The sequence below is a fragment of the Salarias fasciatus genome, chromosome 10 (assembly GCF_902148845.1).
Source record: "Salarias fasciatus chromosome 10, fSalaFa1.1, whole genome shotgun sequence".
In the NCBI taxonomy this organism is placed as follows: domain Eukaryota; kingdom Metazoa; phylum Chordata; class Actinopteri; order Blenniiformes; family Blenniidae; genus Salarias; species Salarias fasciatus.
Genome location: NC_043754.1, coordinates 14,923,643 through 14,948,788, shown reverse-complemented (window position 1 = coordinate 14,948,788; position 25,146 = coordinate 14,923,643). Strand labels below are relative to the sequence as shown.

Here is a 25,146-nt window from a genome sequence, read left to right as displayed (position 1 = left end):
ATTCTTCCACTCGTAGAGCTGCGTCAGCTTCGGCTTTGAACCCCTGTGATTTGGCAACCTCCGCTGAAACGCACTTCTTTGCAGTCGCTCCAAGAATACAGTCCTGACCGACCGACCACACACTGGTCTGCCTCTCCTCCTCCTCCTCCTCCTCCTCCTCCCTCGTTTTCTTCATGCTGTGTCTGTGTTCCTCTGTCTCTCCCCTCTACTCGCAGCTTCCCTGGGGAGCCTGCGGCTTCGCGATGGCTGGAATTCCCATAAATGTCCAATCTGGAGCGAGCGCAGCCAAAACCGCCATAAATCACCCCGACGCGATTTGTCGTCTCTTACCACCAGGCAGTCTGGATGGCAGCGGGGAAGGTAGACAGGACAGGGAAGAGCTGTTCGGAAACCCCACCGAAACTGGGGAAGGTTGACGAGGCATTAAAGCTGCGGTGGAGGAGATCACCGGCCGAGCCAAACATCTGCACAGGAGACGGACCAACCACCAGCACGTCTTGGCGCCTCCAAGAATTTTCGCTGACACTACAAACACTCTGAGGAGCTCACGACTGTGGGAACAACACATCAGATAGGACGGACGATTTTTGACATCCAGAGAAGCAAAGCAGTCGTTATTTCTGCCCCAGATTGCATTTAGACGAAAACGCCACGTTATGTTGTTCGAGGCTGATGTCTAACTCAGACAGGTGACAGCTGACAACGGTTACAACTTTAAAATCTGACCTTGTGGTTCTATCGAGAGGAAACGTTACGGAGTTCCTGAGTCGACGCGCCGAGACCTCAGACAGCCCGACATAATTCTGTCAGAAACTTCACAACCACCGTCTCACGACAACAAACAGTGTGAAAGTGTTGTGGCAATAAAAGTAACACCGAGGCCTCCGTCGGCGAAACCTTTTCACCGTTTATAAATGCGACCAGAAAAAACGCTGAAGGCACAAGTTTCGTACACAGATATACAGGATAATGTTATTTTTAAGCACTGAGGTACGTTGTGGTGTGCAACATCCAACACTGTGCAGCTGAGTTTAGCTTTCACAAACAAGTTTAAGAAAATGTGTGCAGAATGAGACTTCTAGATTCTTCCTGTCGGTCATAAAGAACTCATGTTACTTTCTTTAAGTGTTCCCAATCATGAGATTGATTACCAAATAATCCCAAATCCACTTCACTGCTGGGACTGTGTCGCGTATTTGTGGACTAAACATGGCTGTTATGGTTTGTTCAAGGGCGCACAAAAGCCCTCTGTGAAGGTGTGAAAGAGGCTTTCAACCTCCACGTACACCCACAAACAAACAGAGGATCAGCGCCTTTTCAAAAGGCCTTTTCAAAAGCATTTTAGAAAACATTTGCAGAAAAAGTGCCTGCTCTTCAAAACTATTACCGGCGGTAGGACATGGAGGGGAGTACGGCGAGGGCTATTTTTGGGAAGAGAGCGTAACTGAGGCAATGACAAGCCAGCTGTGTTTCCACAGCTCTGTGCTGGGAGGAGGAAGAGGAGGAGGGCTGGGAACGCAGCGATGATTAAACTGAACTACTGGCTTCATTCAGGCTCACGTTTACACAAACTATCTCGCGGGTTTTAGGGCATAAGCCGCCTGATGAGAAGCCGTGACGTGATGTTGTGTTTGGTAAGCCCAGGCACAGGATGTCGTGCAGTAAAGAAGGGTTTTCCCAAACATCAGCTCCCCTCTCTCCAGTCACTCCTTGTACAAAGGAAAGTCCTGTAGGAGTCTGCCCATTACTTTCCATAAAATCGCAATTACTTTAGCAGTGGCGTTTTGGCATGTTTGCCAAACAATATTTATTTGAAGGAGACTGTTTCATTAAGCAGAACTACACTTCTTCTGTAAATGGATCTTGTTATTTCTTGCTTTTTTTCTTAATTGGTGTGGCTGAAGGGGTTGGGAGGGGAGTGTTTGTTTGATTTTAAGCTTCACAACTACATTTATAGGGAACCTTCTCTTTTAGTCTGATCTCTTCGGGGAACACCATAGTAGATCGTCTCTCTCCTTCATTGCATCCATCCTATCTCTTACCTCATACCCAGCATTCATTGTTCAATACATCCCAATACATGTCTCATGGGTTTATTTCCAATCGGAGCTGTCTGATCAGGTTTGACCCATACTACAATGAAGTTCACGGAAACTCTATTCATCTATCCACCCTTCTTCTGTAACAGCTGTTGGGTGGAGGGTGACTCAGGTCCTCGCCCATCCGACCCTCAGAAACCCATCGAGGTACTTGCACCTCAGACTGAACATCACAGAAGCCTGCTATTTAGCAGACAGACACAGAGACTGTACAGTGTGTACTACAGTGTGTGTGTGTGTGTGTGTGTGTGTGTGTGTGTGTGTGTGTGTGTGTGTGTGTGTGTGTGTGTGTGTGTTCTCAGAGAAACTCTGCTGACAGCTGAGCTCAGGTAGTAAAAAGAAAACCTGTGATGGAGGCTAAAGTTAGCAGGGACGACGGTTTTGTTTACCTCTGCTGTCCGCAGCGGGGGCGGCTTCTTCAAAGCCAGCCTGAAAGAACTTTCCATGGCTCCAGTCATTTTCATAACTCCGGCTCAGGAACTTTCTCCCTCTTCTTCTCTCCCCGCTCGCTCTCACTTCCACGCCGCGCTGCTCGGTGGCCGAGCAAACTCACATCCCCGTAGTTCCCGTCCGGTCCGAGCCGAGCATGGATGGAGTTTAATCCAAAACGAACCAACCCGGGAACTTCTTCTTCTTCGTCTTCGTCTTCTTTACACACAGAGGAGGAGAAAAACTTCACTCACATAAAACTTCACCGCCTCACAAAAACGTAAAAAAAAAAAGAAAAAAACTCCAAAGTGTGAGAGGAAGTGGGTCGGCAGGGTCTTGTTGTTCTGATTTGTGCGCATGTTAGAGAAAAGGACGTGAATTCAGAGACAGATCCAGGAGTTCAGATTTAGAACCCGCCTCCTCCTGCACGCGCACAGGTGACGACATCTGTCCACCCAGAGTCGTGCTGCCTTCACAAACTGTCGGAAAACAGAGCTACTGCAGCAGACTCAAAAGAAAGACTTTGTAATAATGTATGTTTGCAGTTTTCTTCAACATAATCGTTAGTATTGATTTTAATGCAATATTTTTGTGATTTTAGGAAGACTCAAGGAAATATTTCGAAACACATTTTGTATGTCCTGAATTACTGCAAATACTCTACCAGAAGACCAGACAAAGCACATCAAATAAAGACTTGTTAAACCTCAAATTAAAAACCGAACTGTCATCTCTCATGCTTTGAGAGACAGAAATCTCACATGTTATAAATTGAATCTAACCGGCTTTATAAACAATCACTTTGCCAGTTTATCATTGCCTGAAAAGCACAGCAAGGATTAAAGGCCTGACAGGATTTAGAGAAGGTAATCCATGAAGTTGTCCTCAGACAACTCAGAGAAAATCAACCACATCAATACAGTTCTCAGATGTTTTAAATTTCGAACATATTTTGAACTATTACCGCTGGTCGACAAAGCAGTGTTATGTTATGAAGCATCCAGATCATTCAGGTCATCTGGAGCAAACCTGTCTCTGTCCCAAGATGTGTTTTTATTTCATATTAAATTCAGGTTCCCAGAAACCTGCAGGAATGCTCCAACTCTGAATTCTTCTGAGGCACGAATCAAGCCTTTGTTCGAGTCCTGATCGAGGGGATGTTTTCATTTTGTCTGCATAACATTATTATTGTAATGAAATGATTTTTTGCATTAATTCCTGAAGTTTTAAAATTTTTGTGTTCATTTATGATCACTTGCTTCTTAGTGGACAACCACTTCATATTTCTGCCTCTCCTGTTTATGATTTTAATCTGTTTGAATCACTTGTGAGCTTTTTGTGTTTCAGAATGTATTTCACACCAGTTTTTGTTCTTGTGGTAGCTCATTTCTTTAGTGGTTACTTTATCTATTTTTGTTTGTTTATATGGGATGGTTTTGTTGTTTGCTTTGAGCTAATTTGCTATTTTTCTCTGTTTAGTGATGATTTTGTGTCTTGTTCAAGGTGTTCAGAGTTGATGGCTCAACACCTTACCTCACTTGACTCATGATATATTTGAATTCATGTAGTGACATAAAGATTTTTGTTTTAAGGTTGCCTCACCAATATATTAAAACAAAGTAATCTTAAAAAAAGGGATGTATTCTGTTTAGTCATATATTTGAAGAGAGATGTTATTTGCATTCATAAAACAGCGACAGTGGTGTTTTAAGTTTGAATGTGTTAAAAGCATCATAAAAGCATCAAAAGCAAATTTTGAAAATATATTGTACGAGCTCTGAAAGGAGCACTTGAATGCAGCACAGACCCTCCCTCTGACAGAAGCGAGCTGAGTTTACAAATTACCGTAATGTCTATAAACGCAGCATTTATGAAGAAGACAAACTCCCGCCACCGAAATGTTAAAATTACCGTAATGTCTAGAAATGTACCGCCTGTCTTTTCTTGGAGACTTCAGCAAAGGCCTAGTAAACGCACTTTTTCCACATTTCATCCAAACTCCCAGCTTCTTGCTGCTCCTGCAGTGGAGTTAATAGCAATGTTGTGACAGGGAGAAGACACGGATGTATTTCTGCTCCTCGGCCCGGACACGCCTTTTCCCCCTCATTACATAACTGCGGTGAGAGCGAGAGTGCGTGCTCGGTTCATTTTACCCCGTGCTCCGCCGGGAGGGGCGGGGCGCACTGGCAGACAGTTTCAGGGTGGTAAATTGAAAGGAGGGGTGAAAATGTGCGATCCAGATGGTGACCACTGGCAGCCAGAGCACCACCAATCCAAACAAAGCGGCTATTCTTGAGAAGGCCGTTTAACTGTAAAGGAGCATTACTGTAAATTGTGTGATTTGATAATTAAGGAAAAGGAAATGGAAGAAAAACTCCATTAGCTCAGTAGGTTTAACTGGAAATAGAGACACAACCACCAATTCTGAGGGGTTTTTTTCCCCCCAGTGATTGTGGGAAAAGAGTAGAAACCACAGTTAGTAATCTGAAATGTGACACTTATTTAAAACATTTCTCTAATGTTGTAACTTCTAACCCACAACAAGTGGTTAAATCATCAAATCCTATCAAAATCCACTCAGTTATACCATGTCCAGTTCCTTTCTTTATGGTTATTCACTTCGGGAAAACTGATTTTATATTTCATCTTCTTTTAACTTGAGTTACAGACAGGACACACACTCTACAATTCAACATCAGCATCTTTATTGCACAACGTTCCCATAAAATTGGGAAAAAAATAATTTGAAAAGACAATTCTTAAAAGACATTCTGTACAAATACATGGAAATAAAACTGGAGTATGTACAGTTTACACGAACCGTTACGCTTTACCATGAGCAACTAAATAATTTAATCATATACAAAGAGGAGAAAAGAAAAAAAAAAGCAGATACAAAGTCATACCTTGTTTTAAAACATAATGGTTGGGTTGTACAAAATGTAGGCTGATATAGCGGAGCATCTTCCATTACAGTAACAAGCATGTAAATATGCATTCTAGACAGTTTTCCCAGAAGCCGGTGAAGCATTAAGACTTGGACAATACACAGGGTGCGATTTCAGCCAATAAGAAAGCACTGTCCAGTTTTCCAGGTTAAGGTGCCAGCTGCTCATTTTGAACCACAACAAGCCTGATACACATTCAGTCCCATCTCCAAGGACGCCCGCACATTACATTTCCACACCTGGTCACAAATTCCTACATGGATGATCATATTACTGTGCAAAGCAGCAGTTGGTTAGACAATGAGGCTGGTGTCAAATTATGAGCACGTCAAGAGCAGGGGTGTCAAACTTACACAAATTGTCTAAAATTTGCTTTCTTTGAACATTTTTGCTATTTTGTTGACGAGCCCATTTTGGGCCATGGGCCTTATGTTTCACGCCCTTGCCTTAAAGGGGCAGAGGGTTTAATTGCTCAGTTCAGAATTAAAAACAGCTTTAAAAATAAGATTTGTGGGAATTTAGGGATTAGTACATCAAAGCACAACCTGGAAAAAAACCCCAAAAACTTCTTCTTCCATCAAGATACATTCGTTAGATAGCAAATATAACTTCCCATCTGATAGCGAATACTTCTTTTCTCCACTTCTGACGCTCTCTACATGACAGAAAGTAGTGATGTGAAAAAAGTTTGTGGCAATTAAAAAAAAAAAAAAAAAAAAGCTGCTAAACCGCAACGCAAAAAATCGCACCCTGCTTATCTGTGACTGCCAATGAGGAGGAAGAAAGAAAGAAAGAAAGAAAAAAAGAAGTCCCGCTGTAGATTTCGTGTGTCAAGCTGTCACAGAAACGAGCTCTGAAGTAGCCTCAGCTGACACACACACATCCACTATAAGGCCCACCGTGCTCCTCCTCTCTCTGCAGCAAACATCCGAGCCGTAAACATTTGTATAAAGGTGGCCAAGCTATAAAAGTGTGAAAATATCTCAGCATTTTGGTTGTAAAATATATGCAGATAATGCATGTTTTAGCTTCTCCACAGTATAAAGGGACGTTCCGTCATCTCGGCGGTCGTCCACAGGAATTAAACAGCCTTCCCTTTTTTTTTCTATTTCTTTTTTAAAGAACACAGCATTGAGTCTGCACAGTTGACATTCCTCTGATTAAAACATTAAAGAAAGATTTACCTCAAGGTTTTTCTGCTGGGCAGCTGAGCGTGGGTGTGTCACTGCCACAATGAAGATCTGAGGTAGTGCTGTACCGACGGGAAGAATGTCAAAGCCAATTCTATCTTTTATAAAAAAATAAAAACAAAAAGACGGTGAGTTTGATTACCCATCAGCCCAAACGTCAAACCAAAGATCAGGTGGCCACTGCTAAAAATCCAACAAAAGAAATCTGATTTGTTGAGAAGTCTCAGGGAAATTTGGCTTGTAAACAAAATACGTGAGAATAAACCAAAAATGTAATTGGCATAAGATTGATAAAGTTGGTAATGATGTTCACCCCAAAGCAATGTTCAAAAATGTCCACCTGTTTCATTCAAACTTGTAGTTCATTGTTTCGTATGACTGAGTTTAGGATTGTACAGGAAAAAAAGCAGTTGAAGAAACTAAATCTGTCGTTTTCTGAATCTTTCATTCTCACCAGGAAAAAAAAAATTAAGTCTTTGGCATATGTGTCCAAAAATTCCAAAAGATTCCAGTTTAAAAAAGAAACATTCAAACAACAGGAGAAGGTCGTTTCCAGGTTTGTCTGCCGGTCTGTGGTCTCTGGCTCCACCTTGTGGTGCAACATCGACATTGCTCCAGATAGCCGCAGCAGAAAGCCGCCAGGCTCCAGCTGAGACCGTGGTCCGTAAAGACGAGCACTGCTCACAGATCCGGGTCGGCGGTCGCTCAGCCGTCAAGCGTCTGCAGCCGGTTTTGTGGGCCGGAGCGGCATCGGGACAGTCTCATAGTAAGATCTGGGCAACGTAAGGGGAGTGAGTGCTGGCCACTGCCGCTAACAGGGGGAGGTCGCTGGATTCGATCCTGCAACGACAGTAGAGCAAAGATTCTGGATAAGTTTAAAGAAGAAAGAAGGATTTCTTCAAAAACAGTGGGTCAGCCACAGAGAAGAGCTTCAAAACTCTGCTTACCCTAAGACCATGCCCAGTTCTTTCACATGGACTCTCGTCTGGCCCTTCAAATACTCAGCGAGCATCTTGCTCTTAAAGTAGATCTCTTGTAGACGATCCTCGAGGTGCATGATGCACTGAAGAGAGGGGAGACACAACAGCGTGATGAGCCAAACGCAACCGAGTGGGATTTTCTGCGAGCGGAATCAAAAAGGCCGAGGAGCAGCGACGTACGAAGTTTGGGGAGAGGTTGAGCTTGTAGAGCTGGTGAGTGGACTGCAGCAAACTGGAAACCAGACTGGACACCAGGACCTCCTTCCCCAGCTTGTTGACGTCCGTGGCTCGCCGCTGACTGCTGGCGACCTGCACCGTCCACTTGTCTGTGTCTGCGATAATGCAGACGGCCTCGGCGATGGGCTCATCCAACACTGGATGCTGCGGACGACAAGGACAGAGTCATGGGGGTGGAGTTCAGTAACACTGAGGACCAAGCTTTATTGAGCAAAACATGAAACCATGAGTTATTATATCTTATACATTACAAAAAGGCTAAAACATTTGATCGTATTAAGTGGAAATATGCTTTGGCAAATTTGTCATTACCTGAACAGCATGGGTCAGTTCCGTCATGAGGCTTTGCCGCAGCTTATCGTCACTGGGCATCCCATGCAGTACAAAGTCTGGCACGTAGGTGGGGCAGTAGCCTCCGAACAGAGACCGGCCGAAGTTGGCGATGCTTGGCTTGGAGTAGTTCTCCACTAACTTTGACCTGCAAATCAAACATTAGAAGGGAAAAATAAAAGATTGATATGCTTCCAGAGCGTACGAACAAGGAGAAAAGGTTGAGGTCTTGTGTCTGTGCCTCGTCCACTCACCCGGGGAAGGGGACGAGGACTTCCTCCTGCCAGTCCTCCGTCTCCTCGCTCTCGCTGTCGCCCAGTGCGCTGTCCGAGCTCTCGTTGCGGGGTATCTCCCAGTCGTTGACGGGCCCCGTTTTGCCCTTTTGGTCCTCTTTGCTGCTGCTGCTTCCGTCCTGGGGAACGGGGACTGGCAACAGCAGAGTCTTGTCCTGCTCAGCGGGACAGATCCTGCAGCGGCAGGCGTCGGACGAGTCTGTGGAGCCACACCGGCACCTCCTCTGAACACCCAACACAATGTCTCCCTTCCTGCTGGACCCTAACTGGACACCACCCAGACCCAGACAGAGGCCTGAACCCTGACCTCTGCCTGGACTACAGAATTTGGGATCTCCCAGGTCATGAAGCCGGGGGACCTCCAAAGGGCCCGGTGTGTCACTGTGCACGGTACTGGCCTCCTGCTGTTTGGCCACATCGTCTATAGTCCTTGTCTCCACGGGGTTCTCCTGGTTAAAATACTCATCAAAATGGTCGACACAGTTCAGGCTCCAGTGGGACATTTTGCTGGAGACCCGCTGCAGAGCCGGAGCCGCCTTGGTCTGTTTGCTTTGGTCCTCTGATGCGCTGGTGCTGCTGGTCTGTGACTCCGCCCCTCTCTGCAGCTGCTGCAGCGCTTGCTGTTGGTAATGTTGGCCTTGCTGATGCAGCTGGAGCGGATATTTATCCTTGAGGTGTTTCTTGTGCTTTTTGAAGACCTCCTCCACCTTCCTCCCGCGGCTCTCTGTGTCCGATTCGGGAGACAAGGAGTCTCCGATGAGGAAGGTGACTTTTGTTGCCGGCTCTTCCTCCTCTGGGAGAGGCAGAGCCATGGGCCCCGATGCCGGGTTCCCCGATATTCCCGGAACCGGCACAGCGGCGGCCACGGTCTTATCGGGGGGCTTCTTCTCCAGAGGGATCCCTAAAGGGCGAGCAGCCAGAACTTTGCAGGGCTGGTTCCCTGATGCTGGATCGGCGTAAACCTCAGCTCCGCAGGTTTGAGCGTGTGCGCCGACGGGACTCAACGACGGACTTGATGCCGGTGTCGCGGGCGCGGACGGAACGACGAGCTTCAGGCCGCCCCTGGTCTCTGCATCCGGCTCCCTGGGGGAGGCCGAGCTGACGCGCAGCACCGTCTCCAGTCGGGCCTCCGTGGCCAGCGGGCTGCTGGACTCCCTGTGCCGCTCCCCGGACTCCCTCCGCGCTGCTTCTGCAGTCCTGTGGTCCGTCTGAAGCACGCTGCTCCTCGATCCTTGACTCTCGCTGCTGTCCTCGTCCTCCTCGTCCTCGTCGTCCTCGTCCTCCTCCTTGGGCGCGTGCCCCGTGCCGTGCTCGGCCTCGTTGTCCGTGTAGGTGCTGCTCTGGAGGCTGTTGTCTGAAGGGTAGCTGCTGTCCTCGGCCTCCGCCTGCTGGCTCTGGGCTCCCTGCGACAGGTAGTCCCCGCTGGGCTTATGGACGGTGACCAGCACGTAATCCGACTCCTCCACCTCTCCCTTTCGCAGAGAGGTGGTGATGAGCGAACCGGGCATGACGATGGCCTCGTCCTCAGCGCTGTCCAGCATGTGGGTCTCCAGGAGCTCCGAGCAGCGGATGAAGTAGGTGAGGACGTAGAGGAGCCTCTGAACCAGCTCCTGTCTGCGGCCCACCACCACCGTCCTCGACAGTCGCACGGGAGACCCGATGGCGCCGTACAGGTCGCCTGAAAACAGCAGCAGGGAGAAGAAAACATCAGCTATTTAGATCTGTCACATTCATGACATTTAAACATTCAAATCAAAACTGTTTTCTGAGATCAGTTATTTCTCTGTACACTTGGGAAGTTTGACCAACATGATGAAACTTGCTAATATTCAAGTCTAATGCCTTTTCTAATTGTGTCAATTCAACATACGCTGCAATGCAATCACCCCAACACAGAGCATTTCACTGGGAGCAAAGATGCTGAATTAACATTCAAAATAGCTGTTGTGCATCATTAACACAAAGCTCAACTTTCCTCTATTTAAGAGGAAATTATCGAAATTATCACTTTATTTCTTCTGTTTTCATGTTAAACATTTAGCAGGAACATTCTGAATTTTTTTTGTTCACAATAACACACTGATGAAAGTCAGACTAAACACAGTACTTGTGTTAAACTTCAGCTTCTCATAAGAGAATAAAACTATTTGTTCGGCCAGTGTGCCTGATGATTCTTAAAATCCTAAAATATGAAAAACAGTGACTCATGAAAAAAAACACAGAATGACCATTTTCAAAAAAAATAATGCATCTTGTAATTCATATTTACTGGAAATGCTTCACATTTTTCATGTTATATGTTACATAAATTGTGAAAACTGTCTTAAAATATCCTTCAACAACATCCTAAATTCCCAAAACTGTCATTCAGTGGCAGACAAACAGTTCAACCTATACTGTGAATCGCAGTTCTCATTTGTGACCACTGGGTGGCGTGATTAACTCACGTTGGAAGTGCTTCCTATGTCACTTGAGGTTAAAGTTTGGAAAGCTAAACACATGCCTGTAGATCCCTTCCTGACATTTTATTTATAGGGTCTCGCTTTTATATATGCTCCTATAAATCAATTGCAAATGTTCACACATAAGCAAATGATCCTCACATAAATCTATCTTTGGATTTCCACAGGTGCAGAACAACACCGCATTTACCCTCCTGCTTGAGCTGCACGCCGCTGCAGGGATGTTTTAAACACAAGTAAAGAAAACAAATCCCACCCGAACAACTGGCAAACACAACAACGCGACAGAGAGAGAGAAGAGAAGACTTGATGAGATGCATGTAGGAAGAGCGTCGAGTCCGAACCTGTCTGCACACGCTAATGTTTCACCACGGCACGCGTCTGCCAAAATAAAGACCGGCCAAAGTTGCTCCATTTCATTTTCTCCCTGCTCGGCTGCTTCAGCAGAATGCACAAACCACCCTGAGTGTGTGTGTGTGTGTTTGTGTGTGTGTGTGTGTGTGTGTGTGTGTGTGTGTGTGTGTGTGTGTGTGTGTGTGTGTGTGTGTGTGTGTGTTTGACTGAGTTACCTAGTTGTGCCCAGAGGGGGTTGTAAGGATGCGTCTTTGCCAGCATGTCGACGCTCTGGGACGAGTGCTTCTCCAGGAAGATTTTAATGGGAGGTTGCCCGTTTGGCATGACGGTGGGAACCCAGGCCAGGTGGTTGGTCAGGATGGCTGTCAGTAACGCGGGAAGGAATCTGGAATATCAAAGCACGGCCCGGTGAGAAGAGAGAAGAAAACAATGCAAAGCAGCACTTCCTGTTTGGTCCGTTTTATTTTTCTCCCCCCGTTTCCCTCTTGACCTGGTTTGGTGAGGTCAAGTTCACTTGAACTATATAAAACTCCAGTCACAGCTTTTCTTTGCTGGCTTTGAAACTACACACACACACACACACGTAAATGTATGAACATAGAGACACACACATGCTCCATGAGCATGATTCACTTCTCATTTCTTACCACAAGTGTCTACTTCCCTTCCTGTCTTATGACTCAATGCTGCTCTGTTAGCCGAGTTCAGTCACGTGCAACAGCACAGTTGTGTCTGCCGCAGTATCACTCGGAGGAACAACAACCAGATAACTCGCAAGGCTTATCTCGGGACGTGGTCACACTATCGGTTTCCACGGAAACATGAAGCTCCTGATCTGAGTCAAGAGCATGTACGCAGTCACATGACCAGTCATTCTGAAGAGCGGTGGGAAAAAGTGACCAAGAAGAGGGATCTTTTTTTAAACTCCTTTTCTGTGGAACACAGAAATGTCTTCTCAGTGTAAAAAATTGAGTCCAGTGTCAAAAATACACTGAAATCAAAAGCAATGAATATGAGAACTCTGTTCAATCTATGCCTTTGCTACCAATTCATGTATGGAGAGTTAATTGTGGTCACAGCCACAGCAGCTCTGTGAGAGCAACAATAAGCCATTAGAGACAGGCGGGGAGCTTCTCATTCACAGCTCCTTTTGAGGCAAATAAATAATTGCAAAGAGGGTGAAACATTCAGCGTCCGTGTGCGAGTGTGTGTGTGTGTGTGAAAGCATAATAAAGGGGTTTGTAGGAGAAAGAATGAACAATGAAGAGAAATCTGCAAGTATGTGCCTCAAGATAAGCAAACAAATATGGAGAAAGAAGATGTAAGTGTAGCATTTCTGATCTAAAAAAAACAAACAAACCACAACTAACATTGCATCCCTTTTATATTAGAGCATTTGCTGAAGTTATGAATGCTATTTTTTTTTTTTTTTTTTCAACACGGTTATTTCCACAGTTGCAGTTCGTTAGACGCCAGTTATGGATTCTGACAGTTGTGCGACACCTTCAGATGTCGTATGCAACCTGATTTGAGCATGAAAAGACACTCAACTGGTTCTTGGAGGCCTGCTCCATCAACAAGGAGAACTCCCTCATGAAGTGACCGCACAGCTGGTTCTTCTCCGACGCTCCGGACATCATGGTCAGCCAGACCGGCTCGGCTACCCGCGGCATGGTGTAGAGGTCGCAGATGGTCATCCTGGAGACGAGGTACAGCAGAGGATGGAGGGATGAAGAGGGGAGGGGGCGTGGAGGGAGCAAATGAAAGGGGAGCGAGGGGAAAAGGAGAAAACAGACAGAAGGGAACAGGCGCGTTATTGTCTCTCAGGGTAAACAAAAGAGATCTCAGTTAACAGAGCTGTGCTGTCTGCACTGAGGCCAAGGGAGACCCTTGTTTCGTGTGTGTGTGTGTGTGTGTGTGTGTGAGACAGTCCGACGACCTTGCGTACACTCAAACTCACGCGCGCACACACACATTCTTTCGGGCTTAGCCTGTACAGTGTGTGTATCCATCTGTATGTGGCTGAGTTGGGGCGTTTGTCCATTGAGACTGTGAGAAGGAGTGGAGTTTCCATGGAACGTGGGGGCCTGCCGGTTAGCATGTCTCGGCCAGGGGCCAAGCTTTGACACAGGCGTAGGGGAATCTCCACAGCCTCAGAAATGTGGAGAATCAGGACTTTTGAGTCAGATTTTTAAAATGAGCAGCAGCCGTCTCCTCAGTTCGAGCACACAGGGCTGTACGGGCGACACATAAAGGAGGTAAATGCTTTTTATGAGACCATCGGATGTTTAAAGTTCATTTCTACGCTTGCTTTTCTTCCACTGCAAACACATAAACTGAGCGCTCATTGCGGTCTTCAGGAAATGAAGATCAGACACCAGCGCAGTCGGATAAATTGTAGCCAGCTGCTCTCACCCCAGGTAACCGGTCACGGGACCTGCAGGTCCTGCTGGTGTGAAATAAAAACCCCGTGCCGTGTGCATGATTTAGCCTCGCTGCACACTGCGGGAGATCTCAGGTTGTAAACAAGGTTAATTCAGCAATAAACCCACAAACTTGGCTGAGGCGCAACAAATCATGAGACAGACAAGATGCGGACGTGTTGCACTCGGAGAGAAAACACGGATCTGTGAACACGGCTTGCAACAACCCTCCCATGAGATAGTAGTAGTATCAAACTCTTGATGATCAATTAGATGATTTGTTGCAGAAACCTTATGGCGACAGGAACCAGCAGGGTAAACCAGGATAAACTTTATGCAACCTGACATGTCTCTTTACATCTGCTTGTCAGCAGGGCAGTCGAGATGATCCGTCATGTTCTGCAGCATCGAATGACCCTAATAATGCTTTATTCATTCCAAAGTATCACTCAGCCTTTTAATCCCTGCTTGACCCCGCTGTGTCTGGGGTACATATGTTGACTGAGAGCCCACCACTGGGCTGGTGGCCGAGTATTTGCCAAATGAATGAGGAAATCGAGTCTCTGTGTCTGTCCAGCAGCTGTTCAGGTGAACTTTAAAGTGCACGGCTGTGAGATTCGCCTGATGCGTCAGGCTTAGGGGCCAGATTTCAATTACTTCACTATGAAGGGCAACAAATCAAATATTTCTGACCCCCTTTATGACTTTTCTTACCTTCAGTGCTGATTGATGAGACTTTTTAAAGAGCCTCTTGTAGACATGAGTAAATGCAAAACGGGTTGTGCAATTCTGTGAAAGTATTTTGGTTCTGGATTCTTATTAACGGGGTCGCAAGGTGGTGTCGAGCTTACGTGCGTCCGTGTGTGTGTGTGTGTGTGTGTGTGTGTGTGTGTGTGTGTGTGTGTGTCTGTCTGTCTCTCTGTTTGCTCTGTGACTGAATGTTGTGGATGTCTCCAACCTTCGCTCACAGTCAGCTGTGAGGCATGTATGGATGGATGCCTATTATAACTGGCTTTCAATGTATAAGGACTTCCTAACAGGCAGCTATCATAATCCAGTGTTTTTGTTTCACCACTTCTATTTATACATTTTTGACCAAACTAAACCATTCCTGTCATATTTCAGTGCCCTGCATACTGCTTTTGTACTTTTGACCTTCGTGTTTATTCTATTTGTTTGTCATTCAAAGTAAGGATACGTGCACGGAGGAAACCTTCATCATGTGATTGTGGTTAAAAGGGGAACTGAACACCTAACCTTGTCACCTTAAGTGGTTTGCTTCTCCCAAGCTCAAACCTTAACATAACCCCCGGTTATAGGCTTTTATTGCTTACGCACACATGCCTCCGTACATGCACAGCTTATCTATACCAGCGAGCCTGGGCGTGTGTGCGTGCCCACACCCTGCAGCTGCGTCAAAGCCAAATCAGTAAAGGGTGAAGGCATTTCTTCCACTTTCCTCCTGTAATGTTCCATGAAGTCAAACCTCTGAATGGCAAAGGTGGTTTACCTTTAAATTTAGCTGCTGTCTGAAGGTGAGATTTTACAGATATTGTCAGTCCTGAGCCGCTGCATTCCTCCTGCTGGCACTTGCATGTTATTTACTATTCTGGTGCTCGTGACCAGTGTCCGAGGTAGATAGGGTTGCTGCCGGAGAGGCTTGGGTTGCCGCGGACGGCTGCCAACAAGCATATGACTGCAGCGGGGAGGAAACCTCAAACAGGGAACCGACTGCCAGTGTGTGTGTGAGGCGGGTGAAAGCAGCGGTGAGGACAGGCAGGAGTGCGCTCTCTCATAAAATGTGTGTGGATAAGTATCAACCATACGACGTGAGCGAGAATTTCCCACGCTGACAGACATGCTCATAAATGCGATCATAGATCTTACTCAGTATCAATTTATGATCTTATATTTTGGGCCTTTAGACAGAAGCAACACATCCTTCCAGGAAACGATGTTTCTTTGAAGTGTACAAGTGAAGCATCCGCTTTAGCGGAAAGAGATGAAAAAGTGGCCGAATTGAGAAGTAACTTCACGCTTTTGAAAAACTGTGGTCACATAAGTTTCCCTAAACACAACCTACGCAACCTGAGGCTGGAAGTGAAGAACTTTAACTGCAGTTACTGTGCAACATCCGTGGTTTTCATGCTGGAAACACGATGTTCAAAGTTGTTTTTTTCTCATAAAAGTCCAAAGGAGAAACCAAAATAAAATTCATTGTATTTAATAAAATAGAAACTATCCGCATGACATGCGCCCCACAAATAAAGGTGAGTGGATATTAATTATTGATTGTTGGGACACTTGAGCACACTGCATCAGTTGTCAGACAAGAATAAGAGAATCACGTCACCGCAGCCGAGTTACTCGAAGATCACATGAATCGTCGCGCAGCCTATTCAACCCGGCACAAAGCAACTGCAGCAACATTTTCATTTTCATTTCATGTCAGTTATGTACCGTACAGTATGAGCGCGACGGGCAATGACGATAATTGCTTTACTTTTCCCAGACAAACCCCTGCAGCTTTAAAAGTTTCAGTTACTAAGATAAAGCAGCTAAACTGGCGCTTGGTATCAGAATAGACACGCCGGCATCCCATTAGCTAAAGAAACATGTTCGGAATGAAAAGCATTTGAAAAAAAAATTCTCAGGTCATTAAAGCCAGCCAGAAGTTAGCACCATAACACTGGGTGAATATGAGCACTGGGTGACCTACTTGACGGGACGTAACAGCTTTGCCACTGGCAGACGGACTGCAACAAACAAGTCTAGAACTGGAGTTGAAATCTGTCATTATCAGTCCGATCTGACTGAATTTATTTTAGCATCTTGATTTAAAGTCTGTCACGAGAAAAGCAGCTTCACTGGGGGGGGGGGGTTGTCCGAGACGCCATTATGTAAGGATCGGATGACGTTTGCTGTAACTTTCATAATGCGTAAAGGTCACATTGTGCTCCTTCGTAGCAGCAGCTTCCAGACCACTGAAAATAATACTTTACAGCCCCGTTATATAAATACATATACATGTTTTCATATTAATTATAACTTTTGATGCGTGTGACGAGTTGCAGCCTCACCTGAACTCATTGAGTCCATCAACCATTCGGCTGTAAGCCAAAGCTCTCTGACTGGCATCTGCTGATCGTCGACTCATCTTCATGGCCTTGTGAATGACACAACACAAATGTTAGAATCTGCGTCGGATCATTAAATGATCAACTTGTCATTCATTTCTATTTTGGGTCAATTCATGCATTACTACAACAATGTTGGGATGTTAAAGGCGAGATCATCTTTAAACTGTCAACAAAACAATGGGATTTAGGACAGTGAATAGAGATAACACTAAACCAAAGCACAGAGGACGTTTACTGATGTACCTGTTCGATGGCGCTCTTGAGTTTGTTCATGTGGCTTTCAAAAAGCGGGAAGTGGGAGAAAAAGAAGTCTTGGAAGCGGTTGTTCTCCTCAGCGTTGTGAGACAGCATGAAGATGACCCCGATGGCGATTTTCTTCTTCCGGGTCACGCCGAGGCTCGGGCCGGCGCTTTCGTCGGACATGTTGAAGCTCTCCTCCACTGACCTGACGGTGACAGGGTTCACATGGATGCAACTTGAGATGGGGAACATAAGGAAACCATACAGCTTTCAGTCCAAGCTGAATTTAAATTCTTCTCACATGTATCCAATACTCAGAAGTCATCAGGCCTATGAGGATAGCATACATGTGAAAAGAATTTTAATCCTGGCCTCTTCAATAGCGGGAGCTGGTAAACAAGATGCTGCTGAACCCGAGGGAATGGTGCATTGAGAGGCTGACAGCTGCGTTTACAGTTGCAGACCAGCACAGCATCCTGTAGAACCACAGCGCTGAGAGTTTGTTTGTGGTCTAAGATATTAGCACGTAGCCGCAGTGTGGGCCATTTTTCTCTGCTGAAGGAAGGAAATGCAAGATAAATTTCACTAAAGGTGTGTGTGTGTGTGTGTGTGTGTGTGTGTGTGTGTGTGTGTGTGTGTGTGTGTGTGTCCACTGTGGGGGAAATTGTTTATTCTGCAACCGTTCTGTGTGTTTTATTGCTGAAACAATTAGTAAGTCAATAAAAAGCCACACAATCAGAAAGAAGAGGCTTCCATTAAAATACCAAAACAAGGTTTAAAACTTATTTAAACTCCTCTTCAATTAATATTTCAGGGTTGGCAGGGGAAGAGTAACTTGCGATGCAATTTTTTCCACACTTATGAAAGTGGGAATGACATTTCCAGTATTTTCTGGCATCTCGTAGGCTAGCCAGGAACATTACAGTAATTGATAGTAAAAACAATGGCAATGTAGTGTGCACTTTCCGATCCAAACCTGCAGGATTATGCAAGTTTACGAATCTGTATGCATGCTTCAACCATCTGAAAGTGTGTTGGCATGCATGCATGCTTGCGCACATCTCACCATCGGGGGAAAACACCGTTTTCCAGGCTGGTGGTTTGACTGCGGAGCCATCGACGCTGGTAGCTGGACGCACAGCTGCTGGTCAAGGAGGAGCCAGGGGACGGGAAGGGAGTGATCAACAGGCTGCTCAGAGAAGCTAAAAGGGCAGATGGGGGTGTAGAGAGAGGCAGGGGGAGGGCGCGTGAATAAAGAGAACAGTTACACAAACCAAGAGAGCAGAGATGAGGAGGAGGAGGAGGAGGAGCACAGAAGGGAGATGGGAACAGATGGAAGGAATGGTGGATGACAAAAGAGCAAAAGGACAAGACTGAGTCAGACAACAAGTGCGCAGAGCTATTCATTCTCAATGACACATCACTCACACAAACCAACAGATCGCTCACAAACACAAAACATTAAGTGTACATAGTGACACTAAAAGAAAAAAAAAAAAAAAACTCATGTTCCTCACTTCATTTCCGCCTTTGCTTGCTATTCTCCCGTGACATTTTTTTTCTGAGATCCAATATCAGCGAGCCAGCTCACAGTCACATGACAAAACTTGTTGAACAGCCTGGCTTTACAACAGGCTTGGCATGGTAATGTCAACCTATGCACCCAGAACACGAGCCCCAATCACGAGGTTATTTACAGCCCAAACAGCAGGCACCGATCGATGGTCACATGAATCATTGATTTCTGAGTGTCATCTTGTGTGTATTTTAAGAGTGACAGATGACTGATCACAGATGACTGTATTCAAGAGAATACAGACTAAACAAAAACACTTGTAGCAGTGTGATACAGTGGGTTATATATGTAATTGTGTGTGTCAGAGTTAGAAGAAGAGCCCTCCAGCCTGACTGCAGAGCGGGGGTGGAGAAAGTGGAGATATGAGAGGACGAGGCTCAAATTAGAAAGTTCATTTACTAGTAGCGGGTTTTGAGAGCTGCTATATTTAATCCTCTGCATGTGACCCATGTTTGAGCAGAAAGCTCAATTCTCCTCGTACCAGCCATGCCAGTGGGATATGGTGGTGTTTGGATAAGGGGGGATGAGGGGGAATAGCAGGTTGGGCAGAGGTCAGTTCACCAGGGCAAGGTTTTCCAGGCCCACAGAGCTGAGTAAACAAGTCAATACCCTCATCCGCAACACATCTTTGAATACATCTCTGGTTAGATCTGGAGAATCGCCTGTGGCGAGACCAGACTAGTGTTTAGTGGAACACGTTTGTATCTTTTTTAATGAATGGAAGCCGGCACGCATCTTTGTCTGCCTCATAAATCTGGGGCTTAAAGCGACGTCTTGAAAATCTACTGGCTCGTTTAAAACGGCTCCACCTTTAAAACCATGAACAGGTGGATCACTTTTACGTTCTGTGCAGCTCTGAAAATAAATCCCAGAGGTGAAAACTGTTGTGGAAACTTTATGATGCCTCAAAAAAAAAAAAAAAAAAAAAAAAAAAGTTCCTCACAAACTCTCAATGCTCGGTTTCTTGACCTCTTTAGAAAAGCGGAAGAACAATTGGAAGCTTAACTGCAGCGCGGGAAGGTGAGTGAGTGTAGGTCAATCCAGGCTTTGGTTTCTAGTCTCATTAACCTACCTGACCTGGCGATGCCGCTGTCCCTCTCGTCGTGCAGACCTCGGCCAGGCATGTCCATGGGGTGACTGTGACCTGGACGAGGGGAGAAGGGAGGAATGCGGGAGAGAGAGAGAGAGAGAGAGAGTGTGAATGGTTTGGTTAGTCGTAAAGGTTGAAAAGGAGAAGAGAGGGTTAGGTGATGACAGAGTGGGAAAAGAGCAGAGACAACAACAAAAACCCCGTGAGAACCAGTTTGATATGAGTGGGGAAAAAAAAATGAGCCATGATGAAGATGTTCTTCATCATCAAACAGTGAGATGCTTCACAATATCAGCAGTCACATCCAAGAAAGAGCAATAAAATCTCAACTTGTTGCAAAGAGACTTATGATGGTAACAGGATCACATTTAGAAATATATCGGTAAGTACTCTGTCTTGCTCGTTTTGGCTTCTAACACCGCTCAGAAAGGCTGTTACTATACCCATTATATTTGCAACTCCCAAAACAGGACGTGTTACAGGAAAAGCAGACAAGTGCTACTGTTGTAGCACACTCTTGCTCAATGAGTCACTCGCTGTCACCGTCTGCAACAGCTGCAGCAATTTGGATACGACGTTCCACAACACATCGCACAGCCTGGATGTCACAGGGCTTGCTTGTGCATTCTCCAATATCCTTTATGTCAACACTTTGGTGTAAAATAGTAAAATCGTCACTGCTGCTAACAGCTGACCAGGGTGGAAAACCACAGCGGCAGCATCTGGATGTGAAAGCAAAGTCATACTTCTGGCTGGATGGAGAAGAGAGTTTCTGTTGGTGCACCGTGACTATTCTGTAGCTGCTTGGAACAACCAGACTGAAAACTCCTTAAAATGTATTGAAAATTGTAAATAAATAAAACTTTCATTACTGATTTTGAAAGCAATCTTTCCATGACATACCATGATAGCTTTGTGGCTCATACTATTAAAAAAAACATGGAGATTTGATCTGAATAAGCAAAAACTGAGTTGTTATCTGTGGATGTAAAGCCCAAAATCTGAATCAGCAAACAGACAGAAAAACTAACATTATTAAGTTTAATTCCCCTAAACACAAGACACCAGGCTCATTGTTAAAAAAAAAAAATAAATAAATAAATAAATAAACTGTCCCTCTTTTCAAGGTGACGATACATGGGCAAGCTTCCAAGCAATACTGCCAGCAAAACCACTCAGTGTTATATTTTAGGTGTGAATACAATCGCTGAGGTCTCATGTGGATCACACTCACTGTCAGAGACACGGAGAAGGATTCTCCTTTACCACTGACAGTATTTAGAAAGAGGGATTGAGAATGAAATATTTGAGGTTTCACAGAGAAAACTGAACAGTTTTGTTTTCCTTTTCATCAAGAAATACTGCTGGAAAAGCAGAAATGTTTAAAAATGTTTAAATTGGAGTGTTTGCTGTATGTTGAGCCTAAAAGCATTGCCCACATACCACTGGCACAGTCCAAGTTAGTCAAAGTGAGTGAATAACCCAAAGAGAAGGAGGAAAGTTGTAGAAGAAATGACTAATGAAACGGCCGCCGACACCAGTGAGTCCCCATGCATTTCTCCATCTGTGTCATGCACCTGCAGACCTGAGTCAGATACTACTAACAGATACTTTTCATGAGGTTTCTGAGAAAATAGGAGCACTGAGGCTATTCTGTGACACTAACAGTATTGAAAAAAGTTAATGGACGATGTGTGAAGATTAACATCCTTCCTGCATGGTTTATGAAGTGGCAGTTTACATTCTTTAAGTCTATTATACTTTTAAACCATTATCCAAAACTGTGTCAGTTTGTAAAGACAATTTATTTATTCATCTTTTTAAACAGAAACCATTTGTACAGTTGCTATCTGACTCAGGTTCTTTGCAGACATGCTATGCTTCCGCATGCTACAACTTCTTCTACTACTACTACCACCCTTCGGAGTGAAAGGATCACCACACAGGCATGCAGCCACTGAGAGCTGAGTCTCATACAACCACTGCTAATCGAACTAAAGCCTACACACACGCATGCGACTGGCACGCGCGGCCAGTTTTAAGCGCCAACCTGAAAAGAAAGACGCGCTCTTGATGAGGCGCAGAGGGCCCTGTTCAGAGAAGGCCCGTCGAGGGCTGCAGAGCTGAGAAAATCCTGCGCGGCACAAACGAGAAAACAAACATGGAAAAGAACATTGGGAGGAAGAAGGAGAAGGAGACAAAAAAAAAAGGAAGAAAAAAAAAACATAAACCTTGATTAGTGAACGAGCAAGGAGGAAAAGTTGGCTGCCTCCCACTGTCCAGCTATTTTGTTAGTTACAGCAGGTTTATTTTATTAAGTCTGGAATAAAGTAATAAAGTAGAGACGAATATCATCTGTTGGTCAGTCGGTCAGTCAGACAGACAAAAATGAGAGAGCACAGAAAATACCAGTAACTTTTTAACCCTCGCTGCTTTAGTGTGTGAATTGTTTTGCATCTCAAATCAACAGCAGACAATATAGACAACAAAAAATAATGACATTCAACAACATAACATAAAATACTATAATTATATATTGTTTTTAGTTGCTTAAGTTACCTATGTTCCCTAGGAGACTGTTAGGCCCGGCGTTTTGATCGGGTCTTAGCGTGTTGCTATCCTGCCCGATGAACTCCAGGCTGTCCTGTAACCTGTGGGAGTCCAAAAGGGAAGTTAGCAATTAAAATAATTACATTTACGATTAAGATTAGCTTGAATTCACTTTCTACAAATGAGTCTAAGTGAAGGGAAGTGTTTGGATGAAGAGGAATGGAAAAGAGAAATGTGGAGGCAGACCTCAGTGCAAACACACTGGAGGACTGGAGACACATGAGAGTTAGAACGATGAAACTGAAGCTTATCTGCATCTGTTGACTTTAGGAAAACGACACCACTGGAATCAGAGCGAAAAGTGTGGAAGTGTATTTATGAGTTTGTGTGTGTGTATATGCAACTGCTTACGTGTTCAGGCTGCCGTACACGCTGCCGCCCGTCCTGGCAGTGAAAACCTTACTCAGCATTAGCTGAGGTGGTGATCTGATAGCGTGAGGACAAAGATCACAATTATCAGCGGGGGCTTGATTTGTGTGAGTCTCATTTGCCTGGATGCCCATTCACATTCACTGCTCTTATCTTTTGCCCTTTCCTTTTTCTTTCTCAGTCAGAATGAACTTCAGTGACACTAGAAAATCTTACCTTACTTTCATAGCAGATTCAGGTCTTAAATTGATTTCAAGATTGTATAAAGGTTTCCAAGAGCTAAATAAGTCAAATACAAATTATTTAAAGCAAAAATGGGAAAAGGAAGCAAATGTGCAAATATTGGATGAGATTTGGTTAAATCATTGTGCCTTTCAATGGAAAATTACTAGTTCTAATCTATGGAGATGCTTTGGTTGGAAGAGCCTTTGTAGATACTTTACAACTCCAGCACAAACTGCTCACTTTTCAGGTTCTTCAAGCTATTGGAGACATTGTGGTGCACATGATGTAAAACAATACCATTTGTTCTGGTCTTGTCCAATAATACAAACTTTTTGGAAGTTGGTTCAAATAGAGATAAAATCCATATTAAACTTACACTCACTACATTGGGATGAGTTACTATTTGGATGTTTACATTCCACTGATATGCAAAAGGAGACTAGACATCTGTTCGGCATACTGAGTTTGGCAGCTCGAAAAGCAATCACTAAGAAATGGCTAAATTGTGTTTGCCCTGACCTGAATGACTGGCATGATGTTATCTATTCAATATTTGTAATGGAACGAATAACATTTCATAAGAAACTCCAGTTGAATAAGTTTAATAAAGTATGGACAAAATGGTTAATGTATGTTTTACCTAAGAGACCCGAATTTGTATGATCTCCTGTATTGTTGTGTACACCTCTGGTTCTTTGTTGTTACTGTTTCTGTTTTAAAAATGTGTGAAATTTTGAAAAAATAAAATTGAAAAAAAAAAAAAAAGAAAATCTTACCTTAACCTAAAAACTTTAAAACTTTTATAGTAAAACAAGTTTATTTTTTTCAATTATTCTATGTCCTTTCAGGTGTGATGAGTGAAGCCACTGACTTCTTACCTGATCTGATGGATTTTGAGAGTGGAGCCTTTGTAGCTCATGGCCACGGAGCCGAACATCATCTCACCCAGCATCACCACATCAGATGAACACCTTGGGGTCTGGGGATTAGAGGAGAGATGCTCGAGATGTTTCTGCCTTTAAAAGCAATGAAGAAGTTTCCAAGCAGTCCGTGAGTGTAACCTGGAAGCGGTGGCCTTGCTCCTTGGTTTCCTTCGATTCAGACGTGCAAGATGAGGAGCTGTCGAGGGAACTGCTGCTGCCTCCTGTAGGACGGAGCTGGCAGCATTTCCCGAACATCTTCACCTGGGCCTCAGTGCTCTGTGACACAAACAAGCAACATCTCAATCGATGCTTATTTTCAAGCTTCCCTTCATGACACAGAGAAGCCAAAAAGACAGGATAACTGGGAGTCTTAGATCTTTTTTAAATGTCACCACAATACAGACAAATAAACATGAACACTCTTTATTTCATTAAAAAAAGACCCCTAATTAAATGTTAACATGAGGTATATATGTTGAAAAAGGAAGTACATAAATGCAGTCGCGCCTTGTAGGTCAAAAACCAGAGAAACCTAATCCTGAGGCACTTGTGTAAACAGCTAACTAAAAGCAATGTGAGCTCAATCAGTCTGTGTCATGTGTTTTCTTAACTTGGCAGCCTATTCAAGAGGAATGCATTTGGGAGGGTAGGAAGGGGAGGGGGAGCGATAGGGGGAGGGGGAGGGGGAGGTTGTGTGTGTGTGTGTGTGTGTGTGTGTGTATGTGTGTGTGCCCTCTTATTAGCAAGGCTCTGGTAATGGTTCATTTGAAACCACTGTTGCTCTCAATCTGCCAGGGGTAACAGGGAGACGAGGGGAGAAAGAGAGCAGACAGGAGAAAAGAGAAAAGAAGGTTTTTCTTTCCACTTGTTTTACAAACACATCATACATTTGTCTGTAGATTTCTGCACATATATATTTTGTGTTTCTTTGTTTTTTTTTTAATTGAAGTGTGTTGGATTTTGCAGAAAGCACATGCATACGCTCTGGTTCGGAGCGAGCTCTCTCTGAGTGTGCACATGGGTGTGTTTGTGTGTGTCCGCTGCAGTGCAGTGTGAGGTATGTACACCGAGTCCAGCAGCATGTGACTGCCAGTCATATGACTCTTTGGAGAACTCGTGACTGAGCAACACTGCAATCACTCTCCCCCTCCCTTCGCCACTCATTCCTGCAGCCTGCTTTCTCTGCTTTAAAACATTTCTCTTCTCTGCAGGAGACGTCGTGTCTCCT

General features: G+C 44.6%; 1 protein-coding gene across 2 annotated transcripts in view; it reads right to left on the bottom strand.

Moving 5' to 3' along the window:
* Nucleotides 1-5,211: 5,211 nt before the first annotated feature.
* Nucleotides 5,212-25,146, bottom strand: part of fnip1 (folliculin interacting protein 1) — a 33,971-nt gene continuing 14,036 nt past the window's right edge. Inside the window, exons 3-18 of one of the 2 annotated variants that reach the window (XM_030100606.1) lie at nt 24,057-24,194; nt 23,874-23,974; nt 22,753-22,827; nt 22,351-22,442; nt 21,842-21,925; nt 19,774-19,845; nt 18,192-18,327; nt 17,129-17,330; nt 16,826-16,911; nt 12,874-13,020; nt 11,538-11,707; nt 8,468-10,184; nt 8,196-8,361; nt 7,827-8,027; nt 7,614-7,729; nt 5,212-7,506 (exon numbers count right to left, since the gene is read on the bottom strand). In XM_030100606.1, the coding sequence (XP_029956466.1) occupies nt 7,428-7,506; nt 7,614-7,729; nt 7,827-8,027; nt 8,196-8,361; nt 8,468-10,184; nt 11,538-11,707; nt 12,874-13,020; nt 16,826-16,911; nt 17,129-17,330; nt 18,192-18,327; nt 19,774-19,845; nt 21,842-21,925; nt 22,351-22,442; nt 22,753-22,827; nt 23,874-23,974; nt 24,057-24,194 (3,582 nt within the window). In that variant the 3' untranslated portion in view covers nt 5,212-7,427. The remainder of the gene's footprint in view (nt 7,507-7,613; nt 7,730-7,826; nt 8,028-8,195; nt 8,362-8,467; nt 10,185-11,537; nt 11,708-12,873; nt 13,021-16,825; nt 16,912-17,128; nt 17,331-18,191; nt 18,328-19,773; nt 19,846-21,841; nt 21,926-22,350; nt 22,443-22,752; nt 22,828-23,873; nt 23,975-24,056; nt 24,195-25,146) is intronic. The other variant, XM_030100607.1, reaches the window with a different exon arrangement.